A 24,470-nucleotide genomic window follows, 5' to 3' on the forward strand; every position below is an offset into this window, starting at 1 on the left:
GGTGGGGTGTTATTGGTGGTATTCACTGAAGAGATGCAGCAGGGCTGGTTTTGGTGTATTTGGGGTTATCCTTGGTTCTGTGGAATAACTTTGGTCATCCCATTTGAGAAGCTTCTGCCTTTGTTGCACTTAGTGGATTCTGTACAGATTACCATAGCTGTTATAGCTGATACACCAGACTACATCATGACCAGCTATTTTAGACAGCCCATTGCACTGATTTTTTGTTTTATTCTTCCTTTGGGGAGAATAATGGAATCTGAGAGAAGATTTGAACCTTCTAGCTTTCTGTTTTGGTTTTATGAGAGATACAGTCTAAAGGCTTTTTAACAGCCATCCTGATAGCCTAAAGAAACACAACTTAATCCACGATTGGAGCACAGTGAGCAAGTTCAATTCAGAGATGCTTTGTAAAGCATGTAAATTGGTGATAATATAATTTCATCGTGATTTCTCTGGCTAATTTAGAGTCTGAATTGAGAAGCAACAGACAGAGCTGTCTTCCATATAAAGTCAACCCCCAAAACAGTCTCTTCCAACACAGGACTATCTCTATCAAGGGACATGAATGCAGAAGTGGACAGGAGATATGTTCCCTAGAGCTCAAAGGAAGAGCTTCCTTCAGCATTCCAAGGGAATTAAAAGGCAAACTCAGAGGAGTCATGTTTTAGTCCTGTGTTAAACATTATGCCTGAAAGACTTCAGAATGTCTCGATTTACATTTTTTGTACTTTTTATATTATTTTAAACAAGCTTGTAAAATTATTTTCCGACTACAATGTCTTTCTCCTATTTCTGCTTCATGAACAAATTATGAACAACAGCACATCTGTTGCACATCCTCCTTTATCAGTGTAAGGTATCACTACATACAAACAGGAATTTTAAAGCACTCCAAATAGAGAAAGGAAAATCATGCAAAAACTTTGGTTTTGCTAATATGAAAAGCATGAATTTATGGTTGCCACTTAAGGATATTTCTCCACACCCTCATCCCCAGTTTCTTTGTATGTTACTTAGAAGAGTTCAATATTGAACTTCTCATTAATAAATCAACTCTGATAATTTGGGATTTGGCACATGCAGAAAGCATTTGTAATAATAATGTGGAAAAATCCATTAGAAATTTTTTAATAAGCCTGGTGGGATGGAGCTAGATTGTTGCTAGTGACTGTAGCCTCTAGACTGTAGACTGTAGTTAATTTTTGGTGGATAGTCTGAGGACTCTTTAACCAACTCTTTATAAGACTGGTGATACTTTCTTGGGTCTTACAAAGTTGTGAGGGCTGCTCTGATGTTCGGAATACTCCAAACTCCCCTGAAACCTAAAGGAAGTCAAGGATGATCTGCCATTTCTTCTATTTCAGTGACCTAAGGGTGCAAAACTCACTGTTAGTTAGAGGAGTAACTAAAGATTCTCAAGTATGGACCATCTCTTTTTGAAGCTCTGGCATTTCTCACAGCTATCATGGTGTCACAAATACTGGAAGGGTAAAAAGTTTCACCATACTCCAGAGCTGAGTATTTCAATGTGTGGAAGTTAGTCCTGTGCAGCAAAACCAGAACATTTATTAAAGCATTTAGCCATCAAGTCTCACTTTGAATTTTGCAAGGCTCAAGCAGCCACTGATGTTTTCTCTTGGATCAAGATCTTAGCTTTTAGAAACTGTCAAACAAAATCAAAAAGAAATTTTTGCTGTGTGGAATCACCATATTTTGTTCCTCTTCTGCTTACAGTACTCCTTAAAAAAAAAACAAAAACAAAAACAAAAACAAACAATACTGTGTCTGCTTCTTTCATTTGCTTGCTTTGTATCATTTTAGCTCATGGCTGTGGCTCATTGTAATCCTTTTCCACCTATGCTGTTATCATGGCTGTATAAGTGACTTCCATTGTAGGCTGTGAAAAGATGTACATCTGTCTTTTCTCTGTGTCAAAACAGATAAGTCTGCAGACATGCAGGAATAGTCTGCAGGGAGGGGAACTCTTCTGTCTTCCTGATTTCTTTTTTTTAATGTGAAGTCTTTTTCCTCCCCTTCCTTATATAGCAGACTCTGTGAGCTCTTGGTCTGTTCTTCACAATTCACTGAAGACTGTATTACTGAGTAGATCTTCTGAGTTTAAGAATCACTGACAATCTTAAAAAAAAAAAAAAAAAAAAAAGAGTAAGAGTAGAATTCTCCACAGTGAATGCTTTTTCTGCACATTCTGATCAGAGACCTCCCCGAATAGCTTCCAGCACAATAGAACATTTTTTCCCAGGAGTGCATGAGGCTTTTATGAGCCCAGAAAGACCCTTCTGAAGTGTGTGATTAATGTATCAGTCCCACACAAGGAGTTAAATATCCTGTTAATGACACGCAGACTCAAATGATATCAATCCATGCAAAAGGCCTCCCATTTGCTGAAGAAGCTGTAGTGGTACAGCTGTATTTTTTTTTCCTGTTGGGAATTTACGTCACTGTTTACTCTAATTAGAAAAGGGCAGCCTTAGTCTCAGTGGGCCAGATCTCTTACAGCCATGAACATATCCTGCAATATTTTTGCCTTCCTTCTTCTCTTCAAGATATACTTTGATTTGTAATCATGTTTCTGTCCATCTATAGGGGAAAACAAAACAACCCAGATTACACTGTTCAGCTCAATTTGTCATATTTTTACTTCTGTTTCATGGTCTACTCTTTGACAATGTCTCTTGGTGTCTAGAAAGAGAGAAAAGGAAAGGCAGATTGAAAAAATGGTGTTTCCAAAACAGGGCAACTTGATCAAAATATGGGAAAAGAAAAAGGAGGCAGTACTGAAACATTTCAAGCTGTCTGTAAAAAAAAAAAAAAAAAAAAAAAAAACAAAAACCAAAAAAACCAGGAAGGATTGCTCCTGAGAGTAGTACTACTGACTTGGAGAAGAGTCCATGTTTTCTGGTTGTGATTTGGCAGTTTTCTCTCCTGTGACAGCATCATGTCACTGATACAGAGATGCCCTAGGACAAATAATCAAGTAGGAGAAGATTTTAGTAGCAGCATTGTTGTTCTTCCCCTGCCAGCTGTTCATGCGAACGCTTAGAGGTAATGACAAGGGATGCCCTGAAGAGATTTTGAAGTCCCCATAACAGTATTAATCAGCACAGCTATCAAACTGTAAGGATTTTTTTCTAGGCCAGGTGCAAGTGATGCTGCTTTAGCAGTGTGAAGGTCTCTGTTCGTTTTACATTCATTGTGCTACAAACTCTTGTTTACATGGGAAATCCATTCAGCACACAAAGTACTGGAAGCATAGTGAAGCTCCGGTGACTTAAAAGTTTTTTTATAATAATACAATAAAAGTATTTGTAGGCTCTAAAGAGTGTTTTCCGAACAAGCACTTAGCTTTAGCCAAGAGTCCGCACCTGTGACTGAAAGGAGCATTTTTGCAGCGAAACTGAAGTAAGCAGAAGGATGGCCTTATAATAATGACAGTACCATAAAGAAGAATGAAAAAGAGACCTCAGCTCAGAAACAATAAAATCTTGAATTAGAATTTTGATACTTTTGTATTTCTTACAGCATACCCTCCCTTTTTTTTACTCTGAACTATGTAATGTAGTATACATGGTCTCAGAAGGTGTTTGGGAAATATTAAAGACCTAAAATGCACGTCGATGTGACAGGGGCAGCAGGTAGTGGTAGGTGATTTTCTGATGGAATAAAGATCAGTCCATACCCTCTGTCCCCGTAAAATTATTCAGTAGCACTAACTGTGCACTTGCCATGCATTCATTATTTCAGAACATGGTCTCAGAATGGTCAGAAATGCCACTGATTATGCCCAGAAATTTATCTGCAACCCAGAAATTTATTTTGCAGCCAATATTTTGACACCAATCTATGCTTTGGTTTGTGCATTTTATTTTCCTGTTGCAAAGTATTTCTTGTATTTCATGGAGCTGCAAGATGTGTTAAAGTTTCCAGGTGCATGTGGCAGAAAGCTTCTTCCTGGTATTTATGTCATATTCACTCTTTGGCATTAAATCTTTTCCAGATCCGCTATGCTGGTGCTGCTGACAGTTCAGTTCAGTTTATCTTCTATCAGCCTATCATTCACCGATGGAGGGAAACTGATTTTTTTCCTTGTTCAGCATCCTGTGGAGGAGGTAATGAATTACCACTCTATTCCAGAAATAGTCATCTGCATACAGGATCTGTCCCAACTGCTGCACTGAGATCTGGACCTTTAAAATGGGCAAAATCTGAAAATTAAAGTAGTTACATCAAAATGAAGGGAGGGATGTAGCAACAGAAGTAGTAGCCTATAGACTTTTTAGCATCGTAACAGGCTCTGTACATAAAGTACATTTTGATATCTACATGATGGCATTTAATGCTACAGCTGTCAAATATAAGAGTTGATGGGATTTGGGCCCGCTTTGGAATCCCAAGATATCTCCATCTGCCCCCATCTCCACCAGCATCTTTACCCTCTGAACTGAAACTGTGTGTACAAGTCTTGGTGACCAAAAAACCCCGGTCCTTGTTTTTATTTTTTGCTCTAAGCTTATGAATTTTTATTTGACCATACTAGTTATCTTTTCTTTCCTACTACATGTGATTTAAGTGGTTGTTTTCAATCTGGTCTGTAAAACAGCAGCTGTTATGTCCAAAACCACTGATATTTTCAGTTTGCTTTTTATCAAACCAGAACTTATATGCACTTCAGAGAGAGACAGGAATATTCACATAGTATTTCTTCCACTGTGCATTGCAGGTTATCAACTGACATCTGCTGAATGTTTTGATCTGAGGAGCAACCGGGTAGTAGCAGATCAATATTGTCACTATTATCCCGAAAATATCAAGCCAAAGCCAAAACTTCAGGAGTGTAACCTGGATCCTTGTCCTGCAAGGTCAGTCAGCTCTGATTTCAAAAGAGACTGGGCTCTAAAGGAGTAAAATAAAGTAGGAAAATATTCTGTTGCTATTGCTTACAGTGTCATTTAGCCTACATAATTCAACCTCTTTCTCATCCTCAGGATGTACTGTGTAGAAAAAGACTGCTGTTTATCACCTCCACATTGCAAGGACTGATTCGAAATGGTTGTTTCTTCCCCTCAGATTATGTTTTGCCTCGTTAAATGTTATAAAGTATGAGAAAACAAATTGTCCATGGTACCATCCCATTATCAACACACCTCTTAAGTGTTAGTGAGATGGGGAAAATTCTCTTGGGATAAAAACGTTGTTGGAAAATGGTTGTCATCGCAATTAGAGGCATTATTTTTATGGGTTTTTTTTTACATTTTCTCCTTAATAAAAAGCTTACTTGCAGTCATGGCATCTCATAAGAATGTAACGTGGGAATTCATTCTAATTATCAATACCCTTTGTCCCCACACAAAAGACTCCTTTCTGCTCCCCTGCCAATCAGTCTTCATTAGAAGATTAATAATAAAAATAGTAAGATCACAGAGTCAGATTTCCCATGTATAAGAAAAGGGACAAAACCACAAAAAGGACCAGTCCTTTGTTGCATTGCTACCCTTGGACTTCAGTGAAAGTCAGCCTGCAACCGCTCATAAGCCACAAACGTTTATTTGTGTAATCTAAACCTTTTGGTCCTCTTGTGTGGCTTTGCTAAAAGATGGTTAAGTGCAGCCCAGCAGACATGCATGCAAGGATGCCCTAAAGATATTTATTTACCTGCTCCTTTTCCTCTAGACTAGTTTTGTGCCAAGTTTGATAAAACGAGTTGCAGAAAGTACCACCTAAAAAGTTGCTATGGCCCTAGAGATTGCTGGAGGTTGCCATAGAAAAAGGATGTCATAGCCACGAGAGGATGCTTTAGGGACCTATGAGACTATGTATCCACACATTTGAGAATGATTGCTTCCCAAACCGAGTATACCAGCTTTAGACTAATCACTCCAAGCCCAAAACAGTTTTTACCTCTTCTAGAAAGTTTCCATCAAAGTTCATTAACTTTTCATAACTGGAGTTAACACTCAGGTTTCTTTCTCACTGAAGATACATTTACCCAGAGTTTATATTACTTTGTTCTAGTAAACACATTTTTAATGCTAATTCTGTTTGTAAATAATTAAAAGCCAGAAATGTTCTTATACAGTTTTAAATTTGAAGTGAACATCTCCCAGAATTAAAAAGTGGAAATATAAAACCTCAAAATCCAACATTATCTCAGCTATATTGTATAATTTTTGAGTTACATACTTTATCATGTATTTCATTAGGATATATTAAGGATATAATATTAAGAATGCAGCTTCATTGGAGCTTTGTGAAAAGTATTTCCTGTTGAGCATGTACTCAGAAGTGATTTTCAACTTGGAGATTGCTTTCCCACTATGCAACAAGACCACTTTTTCCTTCAACAATATTCTGTTAAGTTCAGTATCTGGCTTCTCTTGTCCTAGTACTTTCCACAAAAATAATATATATTTATTTTTTCAGGTTACTTAAATATAGTAATAGTTGCAACTAGAGACCTTACTATAATAAAGTTCTTGTATTTTTTCCTTTGTGATTTTCTTAGATCAAAAACTGTTTCTTTGAATTCTCCTTTGAATTGTTTGAGACAAGTATCAGTAAAGTAGAGGCCAGGTGTGATCAGTTAAAAGACCTAAATATGAACGTATCAGAAAAAGTATTGCTGAAAGTTGTGAAGTGTTATACAGCCTGTCTTTTAGATTCATGTCTCACAATACCAATGAGAAAGTAATTTTATGTAGCTTTTTTTTTTGGGGGGGGGGGCGTTAAAGCCTAAGCTGCTATTTTTTAAAAATACAGTTCTGAGTTAAATATTTAATTTGTCTCTGGAATTTGTACTGTGGATACTTTCCATACTTTTCCCAATAATTTTAGATTACATATTCTCAAATGGTAAGACAGACAACTGCATGGTACATGGAAGGAAAGGGAAGAAAATTAACAGCTGGGCAGATGTCAGGAAGCAATTTTTGTTTTATATAAGACATGACAAGACAAAGTTGTTGATATAAAGACCCTGAGAGGAGGGAGAGTCATTTAGAAGTACAGCTATGCTGTCCCAGGTTACAGGCAGTATCAGAGAGGAACTGGCTTTCTGGAAACATCCTCACAGAATGCCAAATTGCAAATGACTATTTTCAAAAGTGCCTTTGTAAAGAATTCAAGAATCAACAACCCAGACAGAAAACCAGAGGAAATCTGTGGTAACTTCTGGAATCCTGATACCTCCTTGCAGTCAGGAAGAGGGTAGGTGAAGCAGAACAACGGGGTCAGGAGTGTCAGCAAGGAGGACGTCTTGGCTCTGCAGTGTCTTTGCTGTGTGGGAGCCACTCTGCCCGGTATAAAATGGAGATGTTTATTTTTTCTGGCAAACCTAGTTCCAGTGAGGCATAGCTGATCAGTTGTTGCTGACTGTATGGTGTGTCAATGCATGTCATAGAAAATAATTGTGGAAGACCACAGTGGCACTGAATAAAGCAACTGAGAGGGGTTACTGTAGGAGAGCTTACATTAAAATACTCAGCGAACAGCAGACTGAAAGAAAAGTTTAAATGAATGCCAGGAGTATCATTTGGGCCTGCAATTAGTTGCCTCTTTAGGCCTAGTCCGTAGAAATATTTTACTTTATTGTGCTTATTATGTCAATAATTAGCAGTATTGCTGGCATCATGAGTAGCAAAAAAAGCTTAGACTGAATGAACATGGAAAATGAATCAACTTTTCTTTCTGCAAACCCAGTTTCTCACATACTCAGAGGAGAAGCAGTGTGTGGAAAGTTATCAAACATATATCATTTATGCATGAGGCATCATGACACAAAATCCCTTTTCATCCCCTATCAATGCCCTATCCAGCCTCTCTCATTGACCATCTTTGAGATCCAGATCCCACCTTAGAAAGATAGAAAAATCTGTTTATTTACAGTCCATTAAAATTTTACAACAGTCTGTACTTGACTGGCAAATATATGTATACTGATGTATGTCTACTGATGTAAATAGCACCCAGTTCAATCTAGTCCACTCCCTTTTTATGTGGCAAAATCCAACACTAAGATTTCACATATTTAATTAATTGTAAATCTTCTAACTATCTAAAACTTCACAGGCTGGAGGGTTTAGGGGAGGGGTTTTTTTGCTATCACCAGTATCCTCCTGTCTGGTATCCTCTAATGAAAGGTGAATGGAATTTTTTTCTGCTTTAAGAAGTCTGTTTAAATTTGACTTAACTGGGTATGTTAAACACTTACTTAGGACAACTCTGAGGTATTATAAGCTAAATATTTAATTTCTGGAGTTTTGAAATTCAAAGACATTCTTTCAAAAAGCCTTTTTAAAAATATGAAAAAGGCTTTTACCCCACTCATCATTCACATACTCCCCAGGATACACTCTGGAGCAACATCAGTGCTGCTTCTAGATTTCATCTTCAGCTTTTAAGTGGCATGCCCAGCTGCACTGTTCTGCATTTTTACTGATCTCGTCTATTTTTTGCTTCTCTCTGCTATATGTTAATGTGGCATTTCTGAGTCACAAAAGCTCTACTGGTGCTTTTATCAGGAGATTTCAAAAGGCATCTTCAGCAAATATTCTAACTGTATGCAGCAACTATTACAAAATTTTCATATTAGCAAACTTCTAACGTGGGATTCTTTTTACCACTTTGCCAATAATGCCAGTCTGACCTGCACAGGCAAAAATCCTGGAATTTGCCTAGAGCGTTACCTGTAAGCCTAACAACAGAAATAATGTTAGTATCTGTGGAAAGTCTGGGGAAAAAGCAAAACTTTCAGCACTCAGACACCTGAAGGAATTCTTAGATATCAACAGTCTATGGAGTCCTCCAGCAAATTTACAAACACCTCTTCCTACTCATCAGAGTTTCTCTTTCTGGCATTCTCACTTAACTATTCATACAGAATGGTGGCAGAGGCAGGCATTAGCAAAAGAAACTTAAATTTAAATAAAATTGTACTTTTTAGTTGTTAATTTTTAGTTATCTAAAAAAAGCAATGAAATACAAGTAAAAGCACACAAAAGACTGCTGGGATATTATCGTCATTCAAAGTAACCCTGAGTAGTGAGAATTCCCTAATATACTTGGTGATATAAAAGTGTATACAATTTCCTGGGCAACAGTGCAAGATATATGCATGAAAACTTTTATAGCTTTCCTTCAAAAGAAAAGGAGGCAGTAATGATTAAATATGCATGATTAAAAGGGCAACACAGACTATCCTCTTAATCAGTAACAGAACTCTCCTCACTTCATTACAAATTGACAGCTGAAGCAGGAAATTGACAAACACATACTTTTTTGCTTGTTATCAACTTCCCTAAAGGTATTATATCAGATATCAATTACAGGCCACACATCACAGCAGTACAGTGTTTCCATTTTCACTACATTCTTTCTAGAAGATGAGCAAAACCGGAGTGCTGGTAAGTTCCTGAAAAGACAGGCTGCACTTTCTGGTTTACACAGTAGCATCATAGATCTGCAGTGATGAGAGGGGTCTGAGACACAATGACTCATTTATTGTTATTGCCCTCAATTGGGACATATGATAGATTTAAACTTTGCTTTAAATACTTTTTTCACATAAAAAATCCCATAGTTACCACAGATACTGGGCTTTTTGACAACACCCCAACTTTTTGCATGGATGTGGGACACTGGTCATGACAATGCCATTTCCTGATCTCTGCCTCAGGCAAATGGTCATTTCTGTGGATTTGCATTTTTACTTGAGTTCTTAATTTGTTACAGTGGGGTTGAGAAAGCCTTTCTGCCTTGTAGTGCTCTCGAAACCTTGGTTGCCTCTGATAGATCAATGGGTCTGGTCTCAATTTCCACAGCTAATCATATGCATATGAATGATCCTAAAGACAGCAAGAGATAGCCATTTCAGGGGAAGATGAGACATGAAGGTTTTAGCTGTCAACAGTAGCAGAGAGAACAAACTTTTTCCACCAGCACAGTTGAAGATACATGTGCTGGAAAAGTGAGACTGGTATTAGCAAATAGTATGCTATCTGCAAATGAGAGAGCAGGGTAAAAAAACAGCAATCATTCTAACTGTATATTTATGGAGGGTGATTTTTGAACAGTTCAGAATTTACTGAGAAACTACAGAAGTTGCTAGAGAAATGAGCTAGAGTAATGCATTATGCATGAAAAAAACAGAGAGATGAAATTCAGGAGCCCAAAACCAATTCAGAGCACCAGGAAAAGAAGCACGAGATAAGTTTTCAAGAAGGCTGAATTGGAAATAGTAATACTTTCGAGTAGAAATGGCAGTACATACGCCTCCAGATAGATAGAGGAGTTGTAGATGGAGCTGACAGCAGTGGCAATGTTCTTGCAGTCATAATTGGGGTCACTTGAGTTTAAGAGCAGGATAAAGATGAGCTGCAGATACTCCTAATGCCTAAAGAGGCAATTTTCTTCTCGAGACAAATTGACAAAAACTTGAATTTTTGGGCAGGGTAAAAGGCATTTAAATTAAACTTGAAAATAATTTTATTAGAACAGGCAGAGGGCTTCCCAGGAAGCATTCAACAAAGTGTTAAAAAATGTGAACAGCGGAGCAAATTCAGCTCTAAGGAAATGGTTCATATTAAAGAAAGACAGAAAGAAAGGCAGAAAGAAGCCGTCAGGATGCATCAGATAAGAAACTGTAAGATGGGAAAGCAGCTCTTGTACTGCTATGAGGATCAAATACAGGTGTCTGTCTGCCCAAGATGAAGTTACAGGAAATGTAGTCTGTTTAAGTCCTGGTAGAGACCAAAACTGCAGCAAGTAGGCAGATGGTCACTTACAGGTATCTTCACTGGATATTCAGTTGCTTACATTTAGTAGTGGAAAATAACAACAAATTTCCATCTTTTTATCAAACACTGCTCATCAAAACCACCACAAAATATTAAACTGAATAAAAAAGGGAGAAGATTTTTAGAAGCATTAGAGTCATGCTACTGGAAGGAAGTACTTTTGCTGCTTCCAACTGATAACACCTGTTTCAAACTCTGTAAAGAGATTAGTTTTTAGCAGTCTGTGGCAATGCTAAGTACACCATATGTTTCTTAGGATTTGAAGTCTGTACACCATGAACAAATACTTTATTATAAAGGTGAGATACTGTTGAGTGAACAGACATGCTATCTGAAGTGTGATGTTCTTCTGTAGGCTGACACAGAATAGCTTTCTTGCCAGTCCTTTACATTTTTAAGTAGGTTGTTTAAGTATCCACTGACATTCACTTAAAAATGTTTAGGTAGGGGACATTGGCTTTTAACAATCTGTAAAGTACTGAGACCATATAAAAGGATATATAAATACAAAACACACGGTAGTTCTTCAAGTTCCACACTGACAGAGTGCAATGTGGTAAAATAATTACAATACTAGCTATATTTTTGGATTAAGCATGGTGGTCCAGAAACCAGAAATGTAACTCATACTGGTAGCATTACTGAGAATTACAATACTCACTACCAGCAAAAGTAGGCATTCAAAAGCCAGTGTTGCCTGAACATGTGGTGTTACTGCAGATGTTACCCACCCCAGTTCTGAATGGAAATAGTAATAGTTTTACAGAGTAATGCATAGGAAACCTTAAAAGATACCACCTATTTGAAGGCCTTGATACCTGTTTCTCACAACAGAAAGCATTCTTGTAGCACAAGATGGTAATGTCACACTGCGGCATCTTCACAGATCACTGCAAGAGGAGGGTGTAAGATCACACATTGCATTACTGTCAGGATTTGTAGTGTTAAACTGGAGTCTTTATCACATGCCTGTCATTTGTCTAGTGAAAATCATGACTCTCAGTGAGATGCTGGCTCAGATGCTAAACTCTTGTCTTTTGTGATGAACTTCTTCAGGTCTTCAAAGTGTTTCCTTTTACTTAATCAACTAGCTGTCCACAGCCAACTTAAGCTTCTTCATCTTTTTATTATTATTTGCCAATTTTTATCTTAGACATACTTCAGACCATTGCTTAGATGGCATAGTCCCTGTCATTCAGATCGTTTATTCTCAAATCCGACGGATTTCAGCAAAGGCCTAAATCTTCACTGTGTGAGTCCCAGTCACGTTTTGAGCCCAGAGGGCAACTGAGTACCACGCAGACTTTCACGCGCCCCTTCCCCCCTCAGGAATGGGAATGAGAAAATAAAGTAAAGGGCTCAGAAATCCAGAAAAGTACAGGGAGGAGCGGCTTACCTATTATGGTCATGGGCAAAAGAAAAACTTGTTAGGGGAAGAAAAAAAAAAAAAGAACACCACTTTAATTCAAATGTTAACGAAGACAACACCTAACAGACAAAGTGGGACAGTGAGAAGTGCCACCACATCCAAAAACACCTAACCCCACCCCTCCCTTCTTCCTGGGATCAAGCCTGCTCCTGATCTCCCCCCATCCTGCCCCAGTGGCACAGGGACAGGGGGTGGGTCTTACAGTCAGCTCACCACTTCTTCCTTCTTGGGAGGTGGGGTGAACGCCGCACATCCCTCCCCTGCTCCATGTGGCTTCTCTCTCACTGGTGATAGTCCTCCATGAATCTTCTCTGCAGCAAGTCCTCCCCACAGGATGCAGCTGTTTCCATGTTGCTCCAGTGCAGATCACCCCCACATGCTGCAGTCCTCCCAGCGCTGAACTACAGCAGTGGGGGCAGCTTCTCCCCTGAGTCCCGGCTTCCTTTAAGTGCAGCTGCCTGCTCTGGTGTGGGCTCCTCCACAGGCTTCAGGTTGGCCTCTGCTCCACCACATGGGTGGAAGGGGTGGCCCTGCCATCTCACCACAGGATACAGGTGTCTCTGCTCCGGCACACCTCCCAACTCCTTCCTTCCACTGACCTGTGTTCATCCTTCATAACTCCTCACCACAAATCCCAACCCTCTCCCAGGTTCCCTTTCTGAAATATGTTCCCACAGAGGTGCAGCCACCATCGCTAATGGGCTCACCCCTGGCCAGAGGTGGGTCTGACTTGGAGCCAGGGAAGCTTTGAGAAGCTTCTCAAAGGGGACCACAGATGTAGCCCCCTACCCTTCTACCAAAACCCTGCCACTCAAACACAGCACAGTCCCCATCAGGAAAGAGGTGTAACAACTCCAGCCACCTGGGAGTGTGGGTAGCCCTGCGGGTGCAGTACTGAAGGTAGGAAACTCCCAGGAAAGCAGAGTCCACAGCAGAAGTGAATGCTGTGAGCCGGAGGTGTGCAAGTACCCTGCAGAGGCTGGGCGCTAGCACGGTGGGGTTGCAGTAGCCCCTACCCACTCCCGCGTCAGCACATTGTCCCCGTGCAGGGTCGTACCACTCTGAGGCGTCTCAGGGGGCGTTGCCCTTTCTCTCTGCCGGCTCTTCTCCCAGCAATGGCCCCCATGGCCCTGCCCAGCTCAGCAGGTGGTGGACCTGAGATCTGTGGGCATGCAGGAGAGGGAGGTGGGAGGATCTGGCACCTTGCTGAAGGGAGTGTCATTGGGGAGCTACAAGAGAAAGGCATTCACACCTGTCATTTGTGCTGAGGGGGCAGCTTAAGGGGGAAAAGGAGCTGCCAGGGAAGATGACACCAAACATGATTTTAAAGGAACGCAGCTGTGGGTGCCCATCCCAGGGGAAAGCCGAATGTTTGCAGAGATGGCAGACCTGGGTGCATCACACCCACCTCCGGCATGTGCAGCTCCTGCTCCAGCTGGACATGTGCCCTGAAAGAGCAACTGTGCTGAAGCTGCCTGCACTCAGGAGGAAAACAATCTGCAGAGAATAAGACACAGCTTGTAAAAGGCATGGGAGATTTCAGACATGTGAGATACAGTGGCTCTTCAAAATAATTTGCTTTGTGCTCTTGTTCCTGCCAAAGCAGGTTTGCTCTAGGTGTTGTGTGAATGAGACCTGTTAACTACTCCCACATAAGCCAGAAATATCAGTGTAGTGGAGGAATTATTATGATTGTCTCAGTTCATTTAGTACACTGTGCCCTTTGCATTGTCTGAATAATGTACAGTGCACAAAGCCCATAAACTGTTCCATCTTTGTATAGGAGTATGAAGGACTGATAGATTCCTGGAATTTAACCACTTTGTCCAGTCAAAAAGTCCATGATTCACCAAAGTAATCTCTAAGGTTTTTTTTAAGTAGTTCACTTAGGAACACACACACAAAAACCCCACAAGACTAGCTAGGAAAGATGCAGTTCCGTTAACGGTACAATGACCATCTGGTGTTCTGTTACAAATTCAAGTTGATTTTATACTCATAAATTAAGCCATTGTGTATTATTGTGGGGGTCTTTTTCCTCGCTGTGACCATGAGACTTATGTTGCTGGGGATCACTGTCTTGCAGTAATGGAATGAGGGCCTTTGGCAGCCCTTCATATATGCCCAAGGACAGTGTCAGTAATTCTGTGAAGCTCTATACCATTTACAGAAATGCAATTTGTGTATGCAAAATTATTTAAGGGTCAAACTTTTCCATTTACAATATTAATCTAGTGCTTTGTAAATGTTATTTAATCTTCATAACAGTATTTGGATGTGGTATGGTTATTTCCATTGGAATGGCCTTGCATTCTAATGCATATAGACCTGGATTATGTATACAGATCATGTTTATTAGAAAGAAAACATTTCTCACTGCAATGAGCAAAAAATGTTTTGAAATCTGTTTTCTTCTTAGGCAGTAGATGATTTTATAGTATAATTATTTCATTTCTGAACTTAGTATATTAGTCTTTTTTCCAACCACTCCTCAGCAAACTGATGAGCTGGAAGTACAAAAGGCTTCAGAGTGGAACTTCAGCAGCAGTGATAGAAGAGGCAGGAAAACAGCACAGGTTCCCAAAAGCATGAGCAAAAAAACCTCAGAAAAAGTCCCCTTACATCTTCCTACAATATTAGTACAGAATTTCTAAAAATTCTCCAGCCATTTACCCATCAAGCTAAGTCTGAAAAGACTTGTTCATTGGCCATACTCTAAATGACTCATTTGTCTTTTCCAAAGTTTCCCAGTGTGAGAACTGCGTCTTCCAGATCTTTAGATTTTTGTGGAGACAGGCAGCTCCCCAAAGATGCAAATATGCACTCACGTAGAGGGCTCCTGTGACTGCAGAGGCTGCTAATCTTAGGGGGAGCTGTCTAGACCCCATCACACCCTCCTAGAGCTCCAGCATCTTCCCATGCTTTAGCTGGAAAATTCCAGCATGCTGACCTGATGCTGACTCCTTGCTGTGAAAACACAATGGGATCTATTCTGTAGTGGACAAGTTATGCACAGAAAAACACCTGTTGACTGAAAGGAGAATAGACCCCTTTAGCCTTATCATGACAAGACTCCTTTGAATGCTTTCAGCATTTTTCAGTGAACTGTATTGAGGATGGAGAATACTTTCTCCTTTCCCCCTCTTTTGCTCCTTCCCCTGTGCAGAAATCCATAGCTGCATACCTAGCACGTCTCATCTGTATAAGGCTCTCAAAAACCACCTTCATTCTTTTCAGTCAGTTTCCTCTCTCCTTAACTTGGGTAGGGACACAGTTTTTATTTTAATGCAATTGACATTCACTCTGATGGTTCTGCCCACTCATCCCATCCAAGTCCCCTGTTGCACAGTGGCTTTGATGAAACTGATGGATGAGTTGATCTGGGATCAGCTATTTGACATAAATAGATATGCCTGATAATTGGGAGACATCATGGGTGGAGTTATTCGGAGTCAGAATCTAAAAAAATGTAGAAGTGCAGACAAAAGATGAAATTCCAGACCAGCAACACAGTGAGACCCTGTAGTTGCCAACAAGTCAAGTGACATCCATCTCACACATAACTGGCATGATAATGCTTCAGATAATTACTGATTTTGATCTATACTATTGCCTTCTATAACCTTTAGATGTTACATTATTTGGATATTATACCAGTAACACTACAGCAAACCAAGCCAGTGAGTTACAACACCAAAAATGAACAAACAAACACACAACCTGACATATTACTCTTCTCTCTAGCTCTTCCTTTCTTCCAGAAAAACCCAAATAAAGAGGCAGGTTCTGAAGATGAATGAAACTGGACTGATTTTAAAGTGCAGAGACAAGAATTGCAGGTTTGAATTCTTGCACTGGAACTACCTGAATTTCTAATCCTGGCCCCTGTAAAAGCAGACTTTTTATCTGAAGGGCGGAAACAACCATTTTAAAAAAGCTTTTAAAAAGCTTTAAAAAGGATTTGATCTAAAGCTCTCTGATGCAGATACAAATTCCCTTATTGTCTTCAGTGACTTTGGATCCAAGCTCCAAGAAAGTATTAAGTGTAGAAATTTTATTTTTTTTAATGGCAGATAGTATCCTCATAAATTTAAATAGTACTTGGACAACTCATTTAGATCACTTGTGGTAATGGATTGCTTCTTAGTCAAACAGTAATATATTAATAAGTAGTAATCAGTTTATTTGAACTCAGAGTACAATGGGAGCATAAGTTTTGTTTTAAATGTGATAGGAACTTAGATAAAATTCTGTTTTAGTTTGGGGTTTTTTAAATTTTTTTTGGTAATATTGTGTAAAAAAAGTTGTACAATGTCATCATTTAGTGTTTATTTTATTATGTGTACCTTCTACTCAGAGGGTTGGCATTATTGTTCCTAACAGTGATGGATACAAGCAGATCATGCCCTATGACCTCTACCATCCCCTTCCTCGGTATGTAAAACAGTCAACCAGATGCTGGGATTAACAAATACATTTAGTTCTTTTTTCCTCTTCTCTGGATTTCTGCTTTGCTCTCAAACTAAATTAACAGATGCTGCTTTTCTCTTGCTCTCAACTCCTGCAGGTTAACCTAGAGATGTTCAAGTGCTAACCTGTTTTTATAAATTCTGTTGATGCAGAACTGAAACAGTATTCTAGCTGAAGCAGCAATGTGGACTTATTAAGTGTACGGTCCCTTTCTTTCTCTCTTTCCCCACCCTCCACTCCAACCTCCCCTTTTCTCTCACACTGTTCCTTTTCCTTCCCTTTACTCATCTTTGAAAAGGACCATAACCTGTGGCTTTGTAATGAACCATCAGACTTTCTCTCCAGCAGTGCTTCTTGTTACGTGCTTATAAATTCTGAGATTTTGGATTTAGAGAGAATTAGTGATGTGTACTGATCCTGCAGACCCATACTAATGCCTTTCCCAGCGTCATTGGCTTTTCTAAGAAATTAGAGATTGAGGGCAAGATTAGGATCAAGGCCTGATTTATATTATTAATTATCTCACAATTAAAATGCCTTTAATGTAAGAGTTGAAATTCTCATGGAAATAATCACATGAGTAATTACTCCTAAATCTGTGAATAAGACTGGTGTTGATAAAAATGTTTGGTAGCTAAAGGATAATAGCCTTTTGGTTTTGAAATACTGCCTGGACATGCAATTGCATTGTGTTGTGTTTTCATTTTAATTAATTTATTGTGTCATGGAATATGACAGAAAGAACTCCCTAGGCAACTTGTTAGTCTCATCCTGGTGAGGAAACGACCTCCCTCAAACCATGATGAGGCCTAATGCAGAGAGCTTTCAGCATCAGTGCGCAAGCACAGTGCATTCATGTTCAACAGTCTCCCGCCAAATCATGGACCCACCCCAAAGTGTGAGTGACGAGACAAGGAGGAGAGCAGCTTACTTGCCAAGAACTGTGGCCATCATTCATGTTGACACTCTTTGCCAATGATCTGTGTCATTTGGATTAGGGTTTTGTCTTGCTAGCTAAGCGCTTATGGTTATGTACACAAAGCCACTATCAACAAATATTTGTGAGATACACTTATATAGCTTTGTCTAATTCATTTTTTCTGGAAAACAATTTTGTCTGTGCTTCATTTAAAAATACCCCACATATATACTTCCTGACCTCAGAATTAAACCCCTATTAGTAAGGAATATAGCAGCTAGACTATTAATACAGGATTTAACACTCTAGCTTTGAATAAAACAGATTTCATTTCAGTTGTGTACAAAGGGCATGTCCATTGACAAAAGGCAGAGAACAATTTTGTATCAGAAGATCATTCAGCAGTACTTAACAGTGGAGGGACAGTATTTAAGGAAAATACATCCTGAGCTGTCAGCTAGGCAGAGGCTGTTTTTACTGCTGAAGAAAATCCAAAATAAAGGGTTAAAATGCCCTGATGTATTTGGCTTTCAGTGGCACTGAAAGCAAAAAAAAAAAAAAAGATCAAAAGGCTGAGACTGTTTCTCAGGCTGTTCTGAGGTTATGGTCTCACCCTTTAACAGCCCCTTTACATCCACTCTTCCAACCACACTATTGTCCTTTAACCCCACCACCACCACTGACTGCTCAGGCTGTGACTGCTGGTTGGGATCTCTGCCCCCCTTTATCCCTCTGCTGTTTCGCTGCTGCTTCCCCTCTTCTCCCTTTCCCCAGCTCCCACATGTGCTCCTATGAACTCACGAACAGGGCTCAGGTCTTCCTCCTTCACCCTGAGAGGGAAGACACAACCACATGTCTCTTCTCCAGACCTCAGAGGCAGCAGAAACTGAACAGACCATGAGGCTGGCATGAGACAGGGCCAAGCCATGGGGGCTACAAAATGTCTTTTCTCTGAACCTGCAGAGTTCAGGAAAAACAAAAATAAAAACAAAACAAAACAAAACAACAAAAACAGCCCAACCAACTAACCAACCAACCAAACAAACAAAAACCCAACCAAACCAGAGAGGCCCTGGTTGCATTACCTTTCTGAGACTGGCACCTAATACCAGGGACAGAGGAGAGCAGCAAACACTCCAGAAGTGGAGAGCAAATCTGGGAAGGCATCTTTGCAAGATTTCCCTACTACACTCCCTCAGCCTTGAATTTTATCACAAAGAGGGAAAGGTATGGCTCAGTGGATATAGTGCTTACTTTTAATGCACCAGCAATTTCTTTCCCAATTTTTCCATCAATGTTGCATCCTTTGTACCTCAAGAGGAGCTGTGACACCTGCATTAAGAGCTGTGCAACAGAGAAACTTCACCTTTCTGTCTTCCACTCATACAAAACCTGAAGACCAAACTTGCTTGTCTAGATTTAAGCAGCTTGGTGTTGCTGCAGTTGTCTAAGGCATCTGGAAATTTGTCCCAAAGACTCCAGTGATGTCCCTGGTGCTGTTGTTTTTTATGCCTGGGAAAAGCTGACTCAAGCTGTCTTCAGCAGTTTTACCTGTTCATGAGTTTCAGTCTTAGGCCTCTTCATTTAGATTTGTGGTGGTGAGAAACCTTAGCTATATGCTGGAAAACTTGTTCAGTAGAACCACAGGTGACACATTTGAACTGAAAACATTGCTAGAATTACCCGTTCGTGACATCTATGGCTTACATTGAACACATAATGATGGATATACCATGGTGTACACATGATTCCACCACTTCTCAGTGATAAGTCGTAGAATCAATCAGTGACATTACCATTCATAAACAGCTATTAACATAAGCCATTTCACACTGAGTTTTATGACACTTTCAGCCAGTAGCCAAATATGGGTAGTGCTTAGATGTACTGGAGCTGAAGAGAAAAAGATGGATTGATATGAGGAAAAATCAGAGGTAGAAATAAGAATTTTTCATGTTGCTTAACAATCTTGGTGATCCTGTAATTATTACTTTATAAAAATAATTCCTTTGTTTTAAGACGGAGAAAAAAATCCTCACCCTTCACTTTTTTTTTCTTCTTGCCTGAAAGAGGAAACAGGCAGGGTTTTTTCCACAAAAACAATTTTTTACAGTCAAAAAATGAAAACTTATGACCAAAATCATTGTTTTAAACATTATTTCTAATGTCTTTATCAAAAGGACATTTGCCTTAGAAAAAAAAAAAAAAAAAAGAAAAAAAAAGACTTTTTAAAAATGTTTCCAGATAGATAGAACATACACAATTTTATCAGGCATGCACAGGATTATACAGGAATAGCCACACTGGCTCATGGCAACAGTCCTGGATCCTCTCTCTGACAATGGCTTGAATATAAGAGAGGAAATGCCTGACTATTTTATGTGGAAAGACATGCATACCTGTGAAACAATATGTACATTATTGTATATGCATCACTGTAAAAAAATTATTATTATCATAAGTATACTTTTTAGAACATACACATTGTTCTGAGGATTTGTCATTACATTCTAAAATGGCACCTGTAGAGAAATGATGGTTTCTCAGTTCATCTCACTGCCTCAACTGTAAGGAAACAAGGACCATGTGGTTTATCTATCAGAGGCCACATATCCTATCAATACAGTCACATCTTCTTTTTGGTAATTTCCTCCCATCTTTTTTTTTTTCTCTCAACTCAGTTGTTTCCCTGCAAAGAAACACTGCTATTTCCCTGTATGTTCTTGCAAAAGGAGCATCAGCTTCAGAGCACACTGAGCTTCTAGTGATTTGTGACAAAGATTCTTCAAACCATGACAAAATGAGAAGATATTATAATCCCATCAATTAAATAAAAGGAATTAAGTTAAAAATATTTAGAATTTCTGTAGTAGTAGTCACTGGGTTAGTGGGAGAGTCGCAGAGTATTACTAATCTGTGACTTAAAGACAACAGCCATAAGAGTGCTTTACTGTTATGGACATTTATGAAAAAATATATATGATTAATTTTTACTGACATTAATCAGAAAAATAACCGTCCTGCAGATATGCATCTGAGGGAGTGGAGGTGAAGTTGGAGGCAGCAGGGGTTCCTTTTCCTGATGATTCTCTGTTTTGGGTTTTTTCTTTACCCAGATGGGAAAGTACGCCCTGGACTGCCTGTTCCTCATCCTGTGGAGGAGGCATTCAAAGCCGCAGCATCTCATGTGTAGAAGAAGACATTCAGGGGCATATCAGCCCGGTGGAAGAATGGAAATGCATGTATACTCCAAAGATGCCTATTGTCCAGCCTTGCAATATATTTGACTGCCCAAAGTGGCTTGCTCAGGAATGGTCTCCGGTAATCAGCTTAGCTTTGTTGGTTTTGTATTTATTACACTAGGAATATACCTTAAATTATAGTTTAGTGAGTTTGTGACAGTAGGAACATTCACTACTTTCTTTCTTTATTACCATGACCTTTGTTTTAAATCACGCAATTTGTCTAACTGCAAAGTAAATACTCAGGAATAATGTATTAATAAGATTAACGTGATTAAGGAGAATGATGGAAAAATAAATCAGATCTGTAATGTTAATTAGTGACCTTCTACTAATAATAGACTGGGGACATAAATGAAATGCACAAAACAAACCCAGTAAGCATGTAATAGTATATCTTTATTGTAGCTTTTCAGCCATAAATTAAATACCATGAATTGCTGAGAAATTTCTAGAAATAAGTAAAGCCATCAGTGACTCTGCTCTTTGATTCTTGTAGTTGTCTGTTCCTGATGCACCTCTCCTTAACTATGAAAGTAAATGTCTTCAAAATGTCTTTCTACAAACAAAGAGAAGTACTTTGATTTTGTACATACAGACTTAATCTTGAATGTAGTTTCTCACCACCCCAGTTTCTCAAGAAGTAAAATGGGGTTTAGAAGCTAAGCTAGCTCACCCCCAGGTGAGGTGTTCTTGACTGATTGAAAAGTATTTAGTGATTTCCAGATGAAAGCTGATATCCAAGAGCAAAGTAATATTGGTAGTATCCATAGCCCTTCCCACTGCTTAGTAGTTTTGATCCTCTCCTATGCAACCACTTCTGAAACAAACTGTAGGTGGGGAAAAATTGATGTACCTTACCAAAAATAAATGAAAAAAGACGTAAGAAATTGTCTGAGGCAAGAAAGCACAGATAGTTTCCCATTCTGTTTGGTGCCATGTTCCAAATTAGCTGAATGTCACCCCTGTTAACCCATAAGCCCCAGTACTTTGTCCAAGCAAAGCAGAGTGGCTTCAGATGAAACTGACAGGGTGTTACTGAACATATCCAATATGGGACAGATGGCCAAAAGCCAAGTATCCAGCACTGAGAGAGGGACACTGCAAGAGAAATCCAGCAAACCAAGTGAATGTGCAGAGTAAAAAGGCAAAAATTTCTGTCAATTTTATACCTTATCCGTAACTACTAAATATTATGAATAACTTATGTTCAGGGTTGGGTGTTTCTGTATCATGTTTTGTTCTCTGATGTACACGTAACTTCTATGGCATATTCCACTTTTACTTATCACTCATGCAACGTATCACATGCGTGTTTTTTTTCTTTTTTTTTTTTTCCCCCAGTGCACTGTGACCTGTGGACAAGGACTCAGATACCGTGTGGTCCTTTGTATTGATCACAGGGGTATGCATACAGGAGGCTGTAGTCCTAAAACAAAGCCACACATAAAAGAAGAATGCATCATGCCCACTCCTTGCTACAAACCCAAAGGTAATGAGGCAGAAGGTTCTCATAAATTTTTCAGAGCTCTTCCATGTTGAGCAGTTTTATTTTGTTGCTGGTAGCACTGTTTCCACCTGCACTGAGTTGTGAACTGAGTTGCTCCTTCGAGACCATTCTTATTCCAGTCTTCCTGATAGCAGCTTGGTGTGAATGCTGGCCTCTTCCTCTTTCTAGCAATCTCTGGCATTTTCACTGTTAATTTGTGGTCCAGCAGACCAAGCAATATAAATGTAAATTTGCCCATAGTGTAAGCAGGTTTGACCTCACTGATTGTGTCCGTGCTAAATCTGCCCTGTATTTTAAAAGGAATTAAATATATAAATAACATTTATGGTAGATAAAAGTAGCCGTAATTTTAAAGTGCCTGTTCATAACTCAGAGCTTGAAATAGGGCAAAAGCAAGCACTATATATTCCAAAATGAAGTTCGTCTTACTAGCAAGGCTGCAAAATTTGGCAGACTGTTAGACTTGAAGCATCTTATAGCAAGGAGTACTCACAATTTGTGTAGAAATGTTTCTTGACTTGGGCCTCAGACAGAACGTAATACTGGGGTAAGTTCCCCACATTTTGTTAAAAGAAGGAGAAAATATTTCTGCATCTGTTTGGAAGTTCTTATGGGTGGGAATGTTAGAAAAAGTCCTGGAGAAAGGGTTGGGTTAATATGCACTGTCCAGGTAGAGCAGACACAGGTATTTGACTGTTTTCATGGGTATATGAGTGTGCATGTGTTTGTATGTGTATACAGCTCTATCGATACAACCTCTGTGTCTGTATGCTGACTAACTAATGGAAACATCTGGGCTACAGCAATGCAGGTGATTTTAATTTCCCTAAGCTGGAGACTTAAACTCCACCATAAGAAGAAATCAATTCCTTTTGAAAAATTAATTGCTATCCTGATACATATTAAGAACACTTATTATGAAGCCCTGTGAAATAAGAGTGACCCATGACATGATGATCCAAGATGGAACGGTGAAATTTGGAATTTTAATTTCTGCATTCAGTAATGATGATGGGTGCACTTGCCAAGTTTCAAGATTCCAGTTTATCTGGACCATGAGAATTCACTGTGCCTGCCAGCCACCAAAGTGGCAAAACGCAGATGCAGGACCTCTGGGGAGCAATGGATATGTTTGCACTGTATTTTGCTGGCTGTCATGAGCTTACTCCATCTGCCTTCCAAGATGAAAAAAAAAAATAAAAGGCCCTGTTACTGTGTTAGCATGACCCTGAGCCTCGTACAGATGTTCAGGGGGTTTGGGCTCAGTCAGTCAGCTGCTTTTATGGGCCCTTATATGTTTATGGTGTTCAGAGCATAGATAAAGCAAGATGCTGTCTGCCTGCAGCATACGGTGTAAGCAAAATGCAGTAAGACACCAAAAAATCAGGTGTTGCAAACAACGCACCAACTGGCTGCTGCCTAGGTAACCTGAGAAGGGTGCAAGACCAGCTAGGAAATCTTTGCCTGCCTTCATCTGTCAGAAAGTCTCCTCAGGCAGGACTTGTCTGGAAAGAAAGTAAATTGCTGTTTGCTGGAAGCCCACCTTTGCAACAGAGTGGCATCTTTAGCCTAGATGAACTCTTATGCCTGCTCTTTGCAGTACATATGTGATTAATTTCTTATTCTAGGCAGTTATTTCTTTCTTCTATTTTTTCCCATGGGATGGAAAGCCTTATGCAAAGTGTACTGTTTTGCTTGGGTTTCATTTTACTCCTCATGTTGGTTCTGCAATGATCTCACAGTTCTCCCTCCATAATGCAAGTGGTAATGTTTGAAGACCCATGTACCTGAAGGCTGAGTCATGCTTTCGATATTCAGAGGTCTCACCCGATCCAAATTACTCTATGTTCTGGAAGTGTGCCCTTTTTATTTCACAAATCTAGAGTTAAAAACGTAGAGCAGCAGGGGTAGCAAAGTACCTCTCCTCTATTATATGTTTTAATCTTAGCCTGCTTTTTCCTTCTGGAGCTAGATTAACATCAAGAAAAAAAAAATCTTCCTAGTTGACTGAAGCAGCAAGACAAGAAACGTGGAATTCCCTCTTCCTTTAACACACTGTGCTAAGTGGAAATTGAATGCAAATAGTTCA

The 24,470-nt window shown here is 39.4% G+C and overlaps 1 protein-coding gene across 2 annotated transcripts in view; it reads left to right on the top strand.

Annotated features, from left to right (window-relative positions):
* Positions 1–24,470, top strand: part of ADAMTSL1 (ADAMTS like 1) — a 206,780-nt gene that overhangs the window by 82,796 nt on the left and 99,514 nt on the right. The window contains exons 8-12 of one of the 2 annotated variants that reach the window (XM_033003851.2): positions 4,019–4,130; positions 4,742–4,880; positions 16,624–16,674; positions 20,746–20,950; positions 22,216–22,363. In XM_033003851.2, the coding sequence (XP_032859742.1) occupies positions 4,019–4,130; positions 4,742–4,880; positions 16,624–16,674; positions 20,746–20,950; positions 22,216–22,363 (655 nt within the window). The remainder of the gene's footprint in view (positions 1–4,018; positions 4,131–4,741; positions 4,881–16,623; positions 16,675–20,745; positions 20,951–22,215; positions 22,364–24,470) is intronic. The other variant, XM_033003852.2, reaches the window with a different exon arrangement.

The sequence above is a fragment of the Tyto alba genome, unplaced genomic scaffold (genome assembly GCF_018691265.1).
Source record: "Tyto alba isolate M040663 unplaced genomic scaffold, T.alba_DEE_v4.0 Super-Scaffold_42, whole genome shotgun sequence".
NCBI classification, from domain to species: Eukaryota; Metazoa; Chordata; class Aves; order Strigiformes; family Tytonidae; genus Tyto; species Tyto alba.